Source organism: Ursus americanus, chromosome 7, assembly GCF_024610735.1.
Source record: "Ursus americanus isolate L20-20 chromosome 7, mUrsAme1.1.p, whole genome shotgun sequence".
In the NCBI taxonomy this organism is placed as follows: Eukaryota; Metazoa; Chordata; class Mammalia; order Carnivora; family Ursidae; genus Ursus; species Ursus americanus.
The window spans coordinates 11070998-11089263 of record NC_142133.1 but is presented as its reverse complement, the minus strand read 5'-3'; the positions used below and the strand labels follow the sequence as shown (position 1 = coordinate 11089263).

The window sequence follows — 18266 nt, the reverse complement described above, 5'->3', positions numbered from 1 at the left end:
TTTTAGGAGCTTTTGTGCCAGGAACCAGGACAAAGACCAAATATGTATTTCTTACTATATCACAGCATCACAGGGGCTACTCCAGAAAGACCAGACCTGTGTAGGGAAGGTGTCTCGATCTACTGGAGGTGCCAGGAAGGCAGATGCAGTTTGGAGCTGCAGTCTGGGGTTGGAGACACAGAGCTGGGAGTCATTAGCATATGGATGACAGTGACGTCTTGTAGATTGAAACAAAAACTCTGCAGTGATTTTTCATGGATTTTAGAATAAACTTTAAACTCCTGAACATTCTCTCCCACAGGGACCCTTCGGCCCTCAGCTAATTCCTACTCCTGGTTTGGGTCTTCATGCAATCCCCACAGACATGGCGTCGGCCCTCTGCCCTCCCCTGAGTCAGGGTCAGGGATGCCTCTCCCGCCTGCTCTGTCTCTACACAGGGTCCTCTGTCTCACAGCAGTCGTTACACGGGTCACGGCACAGGAGGGCCTCGCTGTCTCTGCTGTGGGACCTGACTCTTTCCTCCGTGTCTCCACCAGAGCATATCCAGTCTCTGGCTCATGATGGATGGTCAGTACATATTGTCCACAGAAGCCGTTAAGAAATGAGCCTTCTGAGGCCATGAGCCAGCCTCAAAGAATGCAAATCCCGATGTTGTTGGTGTTGGAAGCATCTGGTCACTGGAGTCCCGCCAGTCTCTCCTGGGTGCTGGAGACTGTGTGCTCAGGGAGGCCTGAGGACTTTCGGAGGTGCCAGGCTCCCAGAGATGCCAGGAACATGTGATTATTTGTTCCTTCACAGTCAACCTCCCCTTTTCCGGACACATTTCGAACCTGTCTCGAAAGTCTGACCACTCCATGATACCTTCCCTGCCCACCTTGGGGAAATACACAGCGGCCACCACCTGCCTCTCACTCGCTGCTCTCACGCGTATTTTCTTTAGAGCTCAAGCTCTAATTGCTTTTTTTTTTTAAGATTTTATTTATTTGATCTGAAGAGAGAGAGAGAGAGCACACATGAGTGGGGGGAGGGGCAGAGGGAGGAAGAGACTCCCCTCTGAACGGGGAGCACAACATGGGGCTCGATCCCAGGACCCCAGGATCACAACCTGAGCCGAAGGCAGACGCTTAAACAACTGAGCCACCCAGACGCCCCTCAAGCTCTAATTTCTTCCTATTTTTATATGGTGCGTCCATTTCCAGCTTGGTTACAACCAACAAAGGGCTGATCGGCCTCCTCATGGAAGTGTCTTGGCTGGTGGGTTGTAAACTGCTCTGGCAGGAAGGCCAGGCAGTGACTTTGAGATCTGGCTATCAGCATGAGGCCTCCTTGGGTAACTCAAGAGTTCCTCAGGGTAGTTACAACAGTGGTGACGGAATGTCCCTTCATTCCAGATTTCCTATCTGGGGCCGCTCTAGAAGCCAAGCAGAACACAACTTGTCGGGTTCCTGGAACCCGGTACCTGCCATTCAAATCAGGCAGGAAATGTCTGTACCTGCCCTTCATTAAGCTCGATTCCTAGCTCAAGATCCCGGTGCCTGCACAGTACCCTGGGAGGAGAACAGTCTTCAGAGCCCAGGAAAGGCGCGGGTACCCTGCTGCCCTCCTGCCCGACCTGAGGCCCAGGCTGGGCAGTCACCTGCGGGTGGCTCTCTGGCAACAACCAGAGGAAGCAAGTGTGGACAGTGTCCCCGGGAGGCTGGCTCTCACAGCAAACCTGCTGGGCTGATGTCTCATTGTAAGGAAGGTATAAGGCTCCAAAAGCCGGTCAGGAGAAGGCCCACGAGCACCTATGTCTTACAGATTGCATCACTTCAGGGACCTTGAGGTACAATCTCAGAGAACAGCAGTCAGCTGTGGGGGGGGAGGGGACAGGGAGGGCAGTCCCGATCCCTCCTCCTCCCAAGCCCTCCTTCAGAGCTGGAGGAAAACTTTGCAGGGACACGGGTGTATGCTCGCCTTTCTCCGAGCTGGCTGCCAACCAGACATGATCCCCAGGTCAGATTAAACACAGAGCCTTGTTCCTGCCTCTGGTTTTAAAGCGGAAGTTATCGGAACATTCTCCCCCAGCCCCTCCTGCCCCAGAGCCCCACCCTCGTGTCTGAATGGGGGGTGACTTCACACACTTTCTTGTCCACTGGGTTTCACCAACCTGTCTCCAAAGTGGAGGGAAATTCCAACAGGTATATTATCGATCTGAACAACCACTTCCCAATTCATTCCAGAACGAAATGTGTGAGGACAGACAAGATAGTTATTGCCCTTGAAATACAATACTTGAAATAAGTGTTGCGTGGTGTATTAGTAGGGGTTTCTCCAGAGAAATGGAACCAATAGTATTTGTTTGTTTGTCTACCTTTTTATTTATTCTAAGGTACTGGCTCACAGGATTCTTGAGGCTGAGAAGTCCCAATCTGCTGTCTGATGTGGGAAAGAAAGGCAAAAGAAAAATTAAATTTCCTTACAACTTACAGCCCATTGGGAAGTCCTTGAAACAGGCAGAGTGACCTTCCTCCAGGGACTCAGCTGATGTTAATACTTTGCTAAGGGCAAAAGGCCATTTCAGCCCAAAGGGTCATCTCAGCCCCAGGTTCCTCGAAGTCTACTTGTAACATACAAAAATTCGTTTGGAAACTTCCTTTATCTCCACCGGCCAAGATATATGTTGGTGATCACCCCTCAAGCATATGACCCACCGATATACATCTGAAGTCTCATGGCTGAGTTTTTACTAAACAGTAATAAATGACCGTTTCCTAACAATAGCCAGCCCCCTCAGGGTCCTGGAAGGCTTGTTTCCAAAATACCCGGGAGGCTTACCCTATCCCTAACCCCTGTGTATAATGCGCCACTCCTCATGACCCTAGGCGTGAACGCTGCTTTCTGCTCACAGGTCCTGTCCCTGTGTTTTAATAAAACCGCCTTTTTGCACCCAAGGTATCTCAAGAATACTTCCTTGGCCATTGGCTCCGAACCCTAGCATCTTTCTTGCATCTCTGTCTGCAAGCTGTAGGCCTGGGAAAGCTGGAGATGTGGTTCCAAGGCCCGAGAGCCAGAGAGCAAGGGTGTAGATTCCAGTCCAAGTCTGAAGGCCTGAGACCCAGGAGCCCCGCGGGCAGGAGAAGACGGGGGTCCCAGCTCTGCAGTCCAGCAGAGAGAGGGCAGGTCCAACCCCTCTTCTGCCTTTTGGTTCTATGCAGGCCCTCCACAGATTGGATGATGCCCACTTTGGGGAGGGCCATCTGCTTTACTTAGCCTACCAATTCGAATGCTTCTCTCTTCCGGAAAACACCCGGACAGACACACCCAGGGATAATGTTCAAGCAGGTAGGTCGGCACCCGGTGACCTAGGGAAGCTGACCCACAGAACCAAGCATCCCAGGCCGTGGTGGTTTCTCCCCCCAAAGTGGCTGAAAGAAAGGTGAAGCGGTGTCCATTTTACACTGTTACCAAACACAGACGAGTGAACACTTACACACGTTGGCATTTTCAAAACAAAGCCCGCAGTCTGGTGTGTCTGTGTATCAGTACTAGAAACTGCTATTATTCCAAAGGCCCAACAGTGCCATAAAAGTGCCGGCTGAGTGGTTACAACTTGCAGAGGAATATTTAAGGGGTGCATTATAGGATTAAAAAAAAAGACCTTTGTTTTTTCCTATTTTAAGTAACATTCTTGGTGACATGGTTGTGTTTCTTGCACAGAGCACACGAGTGAATACTGTGGCAAACACATCTGCATACCTTCCGTGGCCTTAATAATCATGGCAGTTATCAAAGGCTCAGAGAGGCACCAGCACTAAATCATGTGGCTTCAGAAATGCACAAATAAATCTGCAGTTGAGTCTTTGCAGAAGAAATATAAACTGCAAATCAACTGACCTCAGACAATTCATTTATTTAATTTATCCTTCGGATTTATGAAGGAATCCAATTAATTTAAAGATGCCTTCATTACTGTTGGCTGCTCCGGATGGTTCTTCATCGAGAATGTTAAGTTCCTGGAACCAATGACTCACATCTTACATTTCTGTGTATCCTGCTTAGCCCCTTGAACACAGGCTTCTCTGTCTCAGAAGGTCAAGGGATTAACCCTTTCAACACCTTAAAGGGGAGGCAACATCTGGGTTGAGATGCTAGAAGGACTTTCCTCCCAAGGGAGAATCCTTCAGGCAAACAGACCTGGCTCAGAAAACACTCATCCAATCACCAAATGCTGACTGAGGGTTTCCAGAACCTTTGCTCAGACCACTGAGCACCGGGATCACATGAGCCGGTGTGTGAGCTCAAAGCTCCTATAGAAACCATCAGCTCACTCCTTACTTAGTGCAGCTTAGGCTGCCGACTTCGCTTTTAGCTTTCCAGGCTGATAATATGATCAGTGATATCAATACACAGGGAGGAAGGAGACAAAAGACCCTTAAAATATGAAGAAATGTGGCCAAGAACTTACTCTTTGGAGAAGGGGAAACTCAGGTTGAAATTCTGTCTTAAAGATGTTTAGGCACTGGCAAATCTCCTTTTTAGCAGTATTTATTCCTGATATTCAAATAATGGAAAAATCTAATCAATTATTTTTATCTATTTATTTATCTATTTATTTAAATTCTAGTTAGTTGACATACGGTTCATTATTGGTTCGGGGGTAGAATTCAGTGGTTCATCATTTACATACAACACCCAGTGCTCATTATAACAAGTGCCCTCCTTAATACCCATCACCCATCTAGCCCATTCCCCACCCACCTCCCTCTATCAACCCTCGGTTTGTTCTCAATTGTTAAGAGTCTCTCATGATTTGTTTCCCCCTTCTTTTTTTTCCCATCCTGAATGTTCATCCCTTTTGCTTCTTAAATTCCACATATAAGTGAAATCATATGGTATTATCTTTCTCTGATTGACTTATTTCACTTAGCATAATACACTCTAGCTCCATCCACATTGTTGCAAATGGTAAGATTCCTTTTCATGGCTGAGTAGTATTCCATTACACACACACACACACACACACACACACACACACACACCCCACCTCTTCTTTATCCTTTCATCAGTTGACAGGCGCTTGGGCTCTTTCCATAGTTTGGCTCTTGTTGATAATGTTGCTATAAACACTGGGGTGCGTGTACTCTTTCGAGTGTGTATTTTTGTATCCTTTGGGTAAATACCTAGTAGTAGGCATTCCGCCCCCCTTCCCCCCGCAAAGGTAAATCTAATCTTGTGTATTTCAACCAGTGGACAATTGTACCCCAGAGCTTTAGTTTTTCTAGGTACCTGCTGATGGTTTAAAAAGCAAAAAGAAGGACGAGATAGAAGGTGAACACACACATTTACCCTGCCTGCTTCCCAGTTTCACTGAGAAGACCATAGAATCAAGTATGAAATGGAGCAATTCCACAAGACAGCGGAGAACAGAAGGGGATACCAACAAAGACTGGATTTAGATATAATTCTGAAAGGTGGAAAGTGGCTGTAATGACATAGCAGAGTGAGCCACAGCTCAGACGACACAAAAGAGAAAACTGCCTGACAACAGAGCCTTTGTCTTGGCTCCCAAGACCTCTATGCTCAGAATTCACAGTTTTGTGCCTGGTCACAATTAAGCCTACCAGTTGACCTTCCCTGTCCATGGACTTGGTCTTCCTATTCTGGAAGGGGATTTGGGAAGAAAAGGGATACACAAGTGCGAAGAAACCACCACAAACTCCCCAGATCAACCGTTCTGACTTTCATCCATAAATACAAATGGACAATGAAGATAGCCTTGAGGATAACCAACAGTTTCAAAGAGAAGAAGTAAGACAGGAAATCCAAGGATGGTTCCCAGGGAAAGGATAGAGAGAATTCAGAGCTCCATGTGAGAGCATTGCTTCCTTGAAACAAGAAGAAGTCAACCTGGAAAAGGAGCAGAGAACCAAAGCTCTTGAGGATTAGTGATGGGATTTTTAGAGTAAGACTGCAAGCTAATGCATGATACGATTTTGAGTATTTGCTGGAGTATAAGAAAATACAATCCACATGAATTTGATGCTTGGAACATTCTCTGTGGAGAGATGGCTTTAGTACCAGAGGACTACATTTCTTTCTCCAATCATACTACTTGGTTCTATAGTGATTAATATTTACATAATTAAAATGTTGTGAATGCCATTTCTTAGTTTGCATTTTTAGAATCAACTTCCAGCAAAGCACCCAAGACCTAGTTGATATACAAAATGGAATGTAAATATTATAACACGAGTACTGGAGATGTGGTAGGAATTGACAGTAGTTGGGTAGGGACAGGGAAGAGTACAAGGTGATGAAGGGATAACCAGACCCTTATATCATGGAGACTCATGAGGAATGGTGTCCTGTTAACAGAAAAAGAGACAACAAAGTAATAAAGGTAAACAAAAGAAAAACTTTAAATATGTATGTTTATAAATGGTGAGTCTGGGGGAGTAGTGGAGGGAAGAGGTAATACAAGTCACACAATTTTCTCATATTTCATAGGGGGCTCAGTAGATGCCATGTAAAATTAATAAATCAGGCAATTAAATGATAAGCATATTATCTAGAATTATGGATGTAATCACCCAAAGAATACAAAACTTGGTGAATGTGGTTATTCTGGTGAGTGGGAATGCCTCTGGGAGTGCAAGGCTTTGATTTTTCATTTCATATTGTCCTGTTGCTCAGGTGTCAGCAAACTATGGCCTTGGGCAGGCTGCCTGTTTCTATAAATAAAGTTTTATTGGAACACAGTCACACTCATTTATAGTACCTATGGCCGATTTTGTGTTAACAATAGCAGGACTGATTAATTATGACAGATACTCTATGGCCTGCAAGCCTAAGATATTTATTATCTGGCCTTTTACAGAAAAAGTTTGCTGGGATTACCAAACAGATTGTGATTTTTAAAAATTGCATGCATTATCCTTTAAAAAAAAATCTCTACACCAGATGTGGGGTTCAAACTCATGACCCCAAGATCAAACGTCACATGCCCTACTAACTAAGCCCATCAGGTGCCCTGCGCACATTATCTTGATTCTTTTTTTTTTTTTTTTTTTGAAGTAGGCTGTACGCCCAGTGTGGAGCCCAAGGTGAGGCTTGAACTCACAACCCTGAGATCAAGACCTGAGCTGAGATCACGAGTTGGATGCTTAAGTAACTGAGCTACCGAGGTGCCCCATGCATTATCTTGATTCTTAAAAAAGAAAATTAAAGTGGGGGAGAAAAGTTCACTTCCTACTTTTTAATACTTATTTCAAACCACTGTAAGCTTGAACTCTAAACCCTAGATACAGGCCATGCCAGAGTTGTGTATTAGTTTGCTAGGGCTGCCATAACAAAGCCCCACAGAAATTTATTTTCACTTAACTCTGGAGCATAGAAGTCCAAGATCAACATATCGGCAGGATTGGTTTCTTCTGACGTCTCTCTCCTTGGCTTGTGGATGGCCATCTTCTCCCTGTGTGGGCACATAGGCTTCCTTCCCTGTGTGTGTGTGTGTGTGTGTGTGTGTGTGTGTGTGTGTCCCCTAATCTCTTATTAAGACACCAGTTATACTGGATTTGGGCTTACCCTGGTGACCTCATTTAATTAAACTACCTCTTTAAAGGTCCTGTCTCCAAGTACAGCCACACTTTGGGGTACTGGTGGTTAGGACTTTAATCAATGAATTCGGGGGGATACAATGAAGCCTGCAACAGCTTGCAAGTCCAGTGCCCTGTGGGAAGAGATCACAAATAGAAGAAAATGTCTGGAAACCTGCTAGAGCCGGTGCCGAGCTGTCCAGCGGATACACAGAGCCACAGGAACTTTAAGGGCAGGAACTGCTGGGACCCCCACGTTCACCAGGTGACCCAGCACGTGCCTGGCTCCAGCCACTGCCAGGAAAGCTGGCTCCCAATTTGGCCACTGTGAGGTTAGTGCTTGACCCCACCTCCTTTTAAACTCTTGCTAGGCTCGGAGCTCTGAGAGGACAGGGCAGTGCGAGACTGGGGCTCTGAGGGTTGCCCTCCACTCGGCGTGGTTGTAGGCATCCAACCCCTGCCTCCTGCTCTGGCCTCCTGGGAGCCTGGGCCACCCGCCTGGTGGAAGGGCCTGATCCTTACAGACAAGATGGTTGATGGGGGGGGGGTGTATGATAAGGAAAACAATCAGATCGGTTCCCTCCTCCCCTACCTTTGGGAAGAAAGATAGGGCATCTACATTTAAAGGCTTCAGCTTCTGAAAGAGTGGGTTTATTTTGTCTAAAGGACTCCCTAGTGATTTGCCTCCAGCTTCCTTTGTCTCCGTAGCAATTTTGCATTTTCCTAAGTTTGATACCAGAATTCTTATCCTTGTGGGGAATCTTTCAGATGCAAGTTGTTCTTTATTGGATCGTGGGCTAAATGTTGAATTTCTGTTTTTCTGCAAATGTAGTAGCAATTGTCAAACCAGGCGCCTGGCAGGGAGGGCTGCTCTCGCTCGCAGGCATGGGAGTCTGGAGGCCTCGCTGTAAATACGTCAGGGTGCTCTTAGGAGAGGTTAATGAGCAAACCCCAACCACCAGCCTGACTGTTGTTGTTTTTAAAAATCTTCTGGGCATCACAAACATATCTCGCCTTTATTTCCGTGCTAATAAGGATAATTTCCCTCTGGAGAAGGCAGGAAGGATGCCAGACAATGCATGTAAAGCAAACGTCAAGCACGCCGGACACCTGTGCCATTACCCCAAATGCACGCATTCAGTCTGCATGATTTCTGCTATTTGGTCCTAAAAAGCCTATTCGCTAGAGATTATTTTCATCTACCAAGGAATAAATAAGTATTTCCCTACACTTGGGAGTTAAATGGACTGACAGGATAATTCAGGGGTGCAGCTGGGGAGCAGATCTGTATCCCTCCCCATCACGTTCACTGATAGAAAGGATCTGTGAAGGCCCCATCTTCTGACTGGTTGGCTCTGCGTGGCTTCCTTCTCCTGGCACTCTGGACAACCACACTCCGCATAAAAGCCCATTTGGATCATTTTCCGGATGATTACTTCTTGGTAATAATTAGTATTAAGAGCAATGTAATGTAATTTCATTATAAAACTGATGTAGAAGGCCTTGCCTCAGACGACTCCATGTGTGGATACAGAGTAGCTCAAATCCCGGCAAGGCCATTGGGTCCAATCTCCTTGCCAAGGTGAGGATCTGGCCAGCCTCCCAGAGGGATGGCCGTCCTCCCTCAGCTTGCTCACTTCGAGTGTCAGGGAGCTCCCTCCTGACGGGGCATCCTGTCCCACGATGGACCACAGTAACAGTTAGAACATTTGTTGTCCTTCTCTTGAACTTTCATTTCTGGTCCTGGTTTGTTCCCTGGGGAATTGCACAGACTAAGTCTCTTCTTTCTCCAAACATCTGAAGATGCCTCTCCTGCCTCCCCTGGGGAGCTAAACACCTCTTTTCTCTGAAGTCTCTGGCACAGGACACTTCCTTGCCATCTTGTCTGTCTTTTCCGGAGCTCTCCCTAGAAAGTTAGGGCTTTGTATGTGCGATGCACGTCACTGCTGCTCACAGTCCCTTACCAGGAACTCAGTGACAGGGTCCCACGTATAGGTAGATGTGTTGGGTAGGAGAGGGCTGCGGCTGGAGATGTAGTCGCTGGCTGGACGTTTGCTTCTAGAAACAACTTCATACTATGCAAGGGGATCGCAGTCTTTGGTGTATCCCTTCCCACCCCCCCCCCCCAGCTATCTCAGCCACAGACCCTAAGACAGACTGCAGTTTGGGAGGGGTTAAGTACAATTCTCTCACACTGTGCTTATGGTTACATTCTTAACCTTAAGAAAAATATTAACTTTAAAACAAGTAGGGACTTGACATTATGACCCAGGAAAATATATGAAACTACTGTATTAAGTACTAGTTTCTATGTAACTCCAAACCTTAGTAGCTTAAAACAATATTCAACATTTATTACCTAATAATTTCAGTGGGTTGGGGGCAGTCAGGCCTGGGATCTCTCATGAGATTGCAGTCAATAGGTCAGCTGGGCTGCAGTCATCTGGAGGCTTGACTGGGGCCGGAGGGGCTGATTCTAGGGTGGCTCATTCACATGGCTGGCAAGTTGGTGTTGGTGATTGGCAGGGGGCGTATTAATTTGCTGTACTGCCATAACAATGTACCACATACTAGATGGTTTAAACAAGAGAGATGTGTTTTCTCAAGTTCTGGAGGGTGGACGTCTGAGATCAAGGTGTTGGCAGGGTGGATTTCTTCTGGGGCCTCCTTCTTTGCCTTGTAGATGGCCATCTCCTCCCCATGTCATCACACAGTCTTCCCTTTGTGTGTATCTGTGTCCAAACTTCCTCTTCTTATAAGGACACTAGTCATATTGGATTAGGGCCCACCCTGATTACCTTGGTTAAATTTAATGACCTCTTTAAGGGTCTTGTCTCCAAACACAGTCACCTTCTGGGTACTAGGTGTGGAGTTTGGACTTCAACATATGAATTTTGGGAGACACAATTCAGCCCATAACAGGAGGTCTCGGTTCTCTCTGCACAGGTCTCTCCACGGGCTACTTGAGTGTCTTCTGGACATGGTGACTGGCTTCTCTCAGAGAGAACAGTCCAGAAGGTAAAGGCAGCAATGTCTTCCATTACCTTGCTTTGGAAGCCTCACATGGTCACTTCTGCTACATTCTAGAGTTAGACGTGGGAATGAAGTCTGGACTCACACTCAAGGAAAAGGGAATTAGGCTCCACTTTTGAAGGCAGGATTGTCAGAGAATTCATGGACATACTTTAAAAACCACTGCAGCTGCCATAGAAATTTTTCTTTATTGTTTTCTCTCAGGATCTGATATAAAGATTTCAGTTCTTCCATTTTTTTTAAAGATTTTATTTATTTGACAGAGAGAGAGACAGCCAGCGAGAGAGGGAACACAAGCAGGGGGAGTGGGAGAGGAAGAAGCAGGCTCATAGCGGAGGAGCCTGACGTGGGGCTCGATCCCATAACGCCGGGATCACGCCCTGAGCCGAAGGCAGACGCTTAACCGCTGTGCCACCCAGGCGCCCCAGTTCTTCCATTTTTAAAAATCCCTCTGTCTTCCACTTAAAGCTGTTGCAAATCTAGAATCCACCTCATCAATTGCATTTTTCTTAAAATTTCACAGGTGCCTGTATTTACTATTTTTTTTTTCTCTTCTTGATGACTTCAGTCCTGTGAAACAGATGGGCAGCCTCTCCTCAGTGTGGAAGAGGGAGCCTTGGTTATCCTGCAACTGGCAGCCTTGCTCAAGCTAGAGACAGTGACTGTAGTGTTAGGGAGAGACTTATTCAAGCCTGTATGAAGTCCGGAGGGAGAGTATCTCCAGGGCTTTATATGGAGTCCTATAAAACGGATGCTTTGAGGAGAGAAGTGTGACAACTCAGGATGGATGGAAGTCACAAGACCTTCCCAGGAGTGACAGATCCTGCTGCTGGTGGGTTTAAACATGAATCAAAGGATAGGGTTGAATGAAGTGGAGACAATTTTATTCATCAAAATTTCCCTTGGCAAAATGACTCCATTTGTTTTGAAGAAATTCTGTTAAGCCTCTTAGTGTGGTGTATGAATGTGAGAGATGAAGGCAGGCCTGAGGTGCTCGAGACAACCAAGAGTAATTTGTCCTGATGGTGGGGGTGGGCTATAGGACTGGGAAGCTAGAGGGGGATATGGCCTCTGGGATAGGGCCCTGCGGTGTGACTCCACCGTCAAATATTTAATAGACCTGACCAAAGTATGTCAGGTGTGCATGGATTTCTTCTGAAGACTGCCAAGAGCCAAGTTCTGGAGAAAGACAGCAACGAAAACGCATGAGTCCCAAGTATGAAGGGAGCTGTGGGAATGGAAGACCCAGGGCAAGCAGGGGAAGGACATAACCAGGACATTGTCATCACAGCTGGGCTTCCCCTGGCAGCTGGATCAAAACCTGGGGCTCCCGTTTCTAGGAACAAGGGCAGCTCACAAGTGCAGGCATTCATCCTTGAGGGAAGCTCTGGAAGGCAAGGTGTGCTTCAGAAAGACCTGCCTCAGCAATTCTCCCTTCTCTCCTCCCACACATTAATTCCCATCCATCCATAAACACACTCTTGTCTTTTCTAACAAACAAATGAACAAACAAACCCTCTGTTGGCCACACACCCCTTTCCCCTTCTAGTGTCACTTCTCCCATTCATAGTAAAATTTTGAAAATGAATACATTTGATGTCTCAATAGGCTGGCTGACCTTGACTCCCTCTACTAGTGCTTCTGCCCCCAGCATTCCACTGAAATTGTTCTTGTCAAGGTCACTGATAACTTCCACGTTCCCTGAGCCCATGGACACTCCTGTTCCCATCTGGCATTTTCTCTTACATCCCACCTTACACAGCTGATTCCTCCCTCTTCCTTCCAATACTTTTTTCTCTTGCGTGCTTTTTCTCCTCCTTCATAGGCAATTCCTGTCTCCTTTGCTGGCTCTGCTTTCTTAAGATCCCTAAGTGTTGGTATATCCTAGGGTCAATCCTGAGACTCTTCTCTTCCTTTTCCAGAGCCTTGAATCCCTATCCAATATAAATGCTGATGATTTCCAGCTGTATAACTTTATTTTGTTATTTTCACTTAGCTGTTTAATGGGAATCTCAAATTTAAGATGTCCAAAATCGTACAACAAAGGAGGCAAAGATATTCAGTTGTATAAAGGCTATCTCTTCAACAAATGGTGCTGGAGAAATTGGACAGCTACATGTAAAAGAATGACACCGGATGACTTTCTTACACCACACACAAAAATGAACTCAAAATGGATTAAAGACCCAAATGTGAGACCTGAAACCATAAAATTCCTAGAAGAAAACATAGGCAAGAATCTCTGACATCGGCTACAGAAACATTTTTCTAACTATGTCTTCTTTGGTAAGGGAAACAGAAGCAAAATTAAACTATTGAGACTACATCAAAATAAAAAGTTTTTGCACAGTGAAGGAAACCACAAACAAAACAAAAAGACAACTTACTGAATGAGAGAAGATATTTGCAAATGACGTATTTGATGCGGTGTCACTATCCAAAATATATAAAGAACTTCTACAACTCAACAAGAAAACAAATAATCCAATTTAAAAAATGGGTAGAAGACATGATAGACAATTTTCCAAAAAAGACACACAGACGGCCAACAGATACATGAAAAGATGTTCAACATCGCTCATCATCAGGGAAATGCAAATCAAAACCACAGTGAGATATCATTTCACACCTGTCAGAATGGCCAGGATCAAAAAGACAAGAAATAGCAAATGTTGGTGAGGATGTAGAGAAAAAGGAACTCCAGTGTATTGTTGGTGGGAATGCAAGCTCGTGCAGCCACTGTGGAAAACAGTATGGATGTTCCTCAAAAAATTAAAAAGAGAATTACCATATCATCTGATAATTCCACTACTGGATATTTACCTAGGAATTTGAAAACACTAATTCCAAAAGATACATGCACACCTATATTTATTGCAGCATTATTTACAATAGCCAAGATATGGAAACAACCCAAGTGTCCATCCATAGATGAATGGATAAAGAAGAGGTGGTATATATATATATATATATACACACATACATACAATGGAACATTACTCAGCCATAAGAAAGAATGAAATCTTGTCATTTGCAACAACATGGATGGATCTAGATGGTATAATGCTAAGTGAAGTAAGTCAGTCACAGTAAGACAAACACCGTATGATTTCATTCATACGTGGAATTTAAGAAACAAAACAAATGAACACAGAAAGGAAGAGACAAGCAGAAAAACAAACTCGTAGAGAACTAGAGAGAGCTGTCAAACAAACTATAGAGAACAAACTGGTGGTTACCAGAGGGGAGGCGGGTGGGGATGGGTGAGCTAGCTGAAGGGGATTAAGAGAACACTTACCTTGATGAGCACTAGTAATGTAGAGCATTGCTGAATCACTATATTGTACACCTGATACTAATATAACACTGTATGTTCATTACGGTTGAATTTTTTTTAATGTCCAAATTTGAGCTCCTTTTGTGGCAAATCCTCCCACAATTCCATTTCTGTAAATGGATCACTACTCATCTGGGAGCTCCAACCAAAAATCTAGGTGTCATCTCTATGTCCATCCTTTCCTTTCACATGAAATCAAACCCACCAGCATGCTGGATTTTATACTCCCTTTAAAAAGTATTTTGAATCTGTCCACTTCTCTCTGCCTCCATCATTACACCTAGACCAGACCACCATGATCCCACATGGACTATGGAACAGGCTTCTAGCTTCCTGTTTCCACCTGTGCGCCACACATTTTCACCTAGAAGGTATCGCCATATTAAAATGTCAAGCCCATCACCTCCCATCACTTCTTGCCATTGACTTCCCAAAGAACGTAGAACAAATTCACCTCCCCATATGGCCTGCCAGGCCCCCCACAACTGGCCCAGCCTGCTTCCTGGTGTCTGTACCTGCTTCTCCCTCTTGTCCTGTACCCACCGGCTACACTGCTTCCTGACCATGCCAGGTCTGAGTTCCTGGGACTTTATACAGCTGTCATCTCTGCCCATAGTGTTTGCCCCCAGATCTCTGCACGGCTGGTTCATTTTTATAACTAGGTCACCTCTTCAGCAAATCCTTTCCCAACCACCCACTCTCAAATAAACTTTTCTGCCACAACAAAGTCCCTCTGTTTTAAGCTCGCCATTGCAGGTATTGCTCTTTTCCCGTGTTTTTCTCATGCTTCATGTCTATTTATTAGTGCCCACCCCCCACCCCCAGCTAGAATGCCTATTATCCATTTGCTTACCAGTGTGCCACCCCGGTCAAGTGCCTGCACAGAACTGTCAACAGAATGAATGAATGAATGAATGAATGAATGAATGAATGAAAACATCTCATAGTTCATGTAGGTACTCATGATTAAAAATTACAAAAGAACCCTCATACTTTCTCCAGTCCTTCTTGGGAACTGAAGGATAAGGGTGAATGTAGCCACCCAGGGAAGCATCATGAGGTACATGCTTGTCTCCAGGACACATGTCTTAGTCTGTTAGGGCTGCCATAAACTGGATTGTTTATAAACAACAAACATTTCTTTCTCACGGTTCTGGATGGAGGCTGGAAGTCCAAGATCAAGCCGCTGGCAGATCCAGTGTCTGATGAGAGCCATCTTCTTGGTTCACAGAGAGCCGTCTTATTGCTGTGTCCTCACATACTGGAAAGAGCAGGGAGATCTCTGGGAACTCTTTTATAAGGGCACTAATCCCATTCATGAAGGATCCACCCTTAAGATTTAATCACCTCCCAAAAGGCCCCACCTCCTGATACCATCATACTGGGTGTTAGGATTTAACACGAATTTTTTCAGGAGACACAAACATTCAGTAGCCACATAAGGGCCCTTAAGGTCAAGTTCAGGGCTTCCTTGTCTATATTATGTTTTCGAGGACATAGATTCACCTCCATGCTAATGCTTTTTAAAAATGGGGTCATCATTGAAGGGTAGTATTGAAAGGCTGGAGTCAATTACCAGGTGCTCACCTGTTGTGAGATCTTGGACAGGAGACCTTAACCTCGGGGCGCCTGGGTGGCACAGCGGTTAAGCGTCTGCCTTCGGCTCAGGGCGTGATCCTGGCGTTATGGGATCGAGCCCCACATCAGGCTCCTCCGCTATGAACCTGCTTCTTCCTCTCCCACTCCCCCTGCTTGTGTTCCCTCTCTCGCTGGCTGTCTCTATCTCTGTCAAATAAATAAAATCTTTAAAAAAAAAAAAAAGGAGACCTTAACCTTAATGTGCCTCAGTTTCCTTATCTGTAAAGTGGAGATAAGTACTTACTCCCAAAGGATTGTGGACAGAATTACAAATAATACGTATGATGCACTCAGAGCAGGGCCTGGCACACAGGAGACACTCAGTAATTGTTCCCTGTTTCTTCTCAGAAAAACCAAGCTTGGCAATTCCCTGCAGACTTGGACCATCACCATTGCCACTCTAGACTTCATCCAGCATCTCCAAATTTTGGCCACTGTCTCAGCTTCTCCTGTGATTGCAGAAAATCACAACCTTCATGCGTGGGGGTGGCAGATACAGGGCCATCCTCCCGTGAATTCTCCCAGTGTCTTAAAAATCTATACTCTTCTAACTTACCAGGTGCCAGAGAGCATGAAATCATGTCCTGAAATACACAGAGAATACCAACCTCTATTTGAATAAACTGAACCAAGTACTTTTGATCTTATGGTCAAATCTACGGCCTCAAAATGGTTCATCTGAACTGTTCTGCTAATAAGGGAAATGGTGGTTTAGGATATTAACAGCCAACAAAATTTTTTTTTCGAGTTAAAATTATTTATGTCTAAGCTGTTGGAGCAATTCTAGGTGGACAGAGTTCTTGTTTAGAGCACATTTACCGTGGCATTCAGTATTGATGTTCTCTAAGAGAATGAAATTAATAAATCAATCTGGTTAGGAAAAAAAAGAGCTGTCCAGGGACTTTCTCAATAAAGGCAGGCTCGATCAAGTTCTAGTTCATCAAGATTAAGTGTAGTTCTAACAGCTAGGAAACTAATTATTCATGAGAATAGGAAATATAATAAAAGTAGAACTCAGGGTATCTAAAATCAAATTATAATATCTATAAAGGCTTACTGATTTGGGTGGCTACGTGCTCCCAGCTGTACATATTCCTATGAAGATTAGCTGGTTCAAAGGAAAAAATTGGAATTGTTTTTAAAAATAGAGGTATTATATAACTGAGACACAATTCTGAGATCCTAAATATATGCTCTTCCTCTGCTGGCTTCTCCACTTTCTACATTCATGGGTCATCCTGGCTAATACACTGATAACCTAGTTTTCAATAGAAATGTGCACGTTAGATTAATTTGATGCTAAAGAATTACCACTTTTTAGAAATTTTATATTTTTAAGATGTTGCACCAAGTAGATGAAAACAGGAAAAAAAAAAACCTACATTATCTTCTGATTTCCAAAAATAAACACTGAAATTTTAATGGAAAAAAGAATCTCAAAAAACCCTAAATCAACCCAACTGAGAATCTGAATTTTACACACACACACACACACACACACACACACACACACACACACACACTGAAACTCTATACACCGCATTTCACTCAGCACTGGAGGACATTCTCTAAGCTTCAGTAGAAAGGACATTCACACATATGACAGAGGCATGTTTGAAACCTTTTATTGAACAGGCAATGCATTGTGCAATGGTCAAGGACACAGACGCCTTGTGGAAAAGTTTAAAAATTATTTTTGGAAACAGTCTGTGAATTGACGAACCCGGCTATGCTCCTTCCACTCCTTCTCAGAGTGACTATCTTCAGGAAGACGGTTTTATAGCTGCTCTTGGAAACGGCATCCCTGTTTTACCAAAAATGTCATGCCTAAGAGTAAACATGAAAGGAGAAGACGGGATCCACAGGCAAGACGAGAACCAGAGACACGGGTTGATCTCGGGTGGAAGCACAGACACATGTTCTCCCGGAAGACCTTCTCCGCTGACCTTGCAGGCGCTTCTCACTCAGGCTCATGGTTCACTTCCGCTCTCTTCCTGTCCGAGCCCTCTTGATCAAGGCAACTCTCAAAGACTCACATTCATACCTTTGGGCACAGGGCCTTGTTCCCGGCCCTTTTCAATGGTGTTCTTGTTTTAGGGCACCTCTGGCCCAGGATTGTGGCTGTGTGTCTGTCTTTGTTGGCCTGGTTCCTTCCTCTTCCCCAAGCTTGCTCTCCCCTAACATGATGATAAAATCACTCTTCAGTTTCACAGTTTGTTTGCCTTGATTTACTGGCCGTTTCTGACTCAGTGACCCGTCAAGGTAGTGGACATTCTGTAGCAGCAGGCTGTCAGCCTATTTTATAATTTGGGGCATGTCACTCCACGCTTGAGATTTCTTTCTGGCAAGTTCCATCCAGGATGGCTGATCTACACTGGCATAACTGGCTCTCTTCAGCTGATGCAACTCTTTCTCCGTCATCACTGCAGACTGAGCTGCTGGAAAGAAGACAAAACAAACAGAAACATGAGAAATGAGTTTGGATTTCCACTTAAGCCTCTTGTGTTTCTTTAAAATATACGTCAAGGTCTTAACTGTGGTCTCAGACATAAAATCCACTAATGCGTAAACATGTAAAGAAGATTTAGGCGTAGAATAATTTATGTCATAAAAAGACTTCAGAACAGCAGGCTCGAAAACGGTTCCAGCAAAGCAGCGAGGTGAGAGAAACTTTCAGAATA

General features: G+C 44.8%; 1 protein-coding gene across 1 annotated transcript in view; it reads right to left on the bottom strand.

The window, feature by feature from the left end:
- Positions 1-17194: 17194 nt before the first annotated feature.
- Positions 17195-18266, bottom strand: part of CRACDL (CRACD like) — a 126129-nt gene continuing 125057 nt past the window's right edge. Inside the window, exon 10 of the mRNA XM_087863315.1 lies at positions 17195-18023. Coding sequence (XP_087719441.1) covers positions 17881-18023 — 143 coding nt within the window. The 3' untranslated portion in view covers positions 17195-17880. The remainder of the gene's footprint in view (positions 18024-18266) is intronic.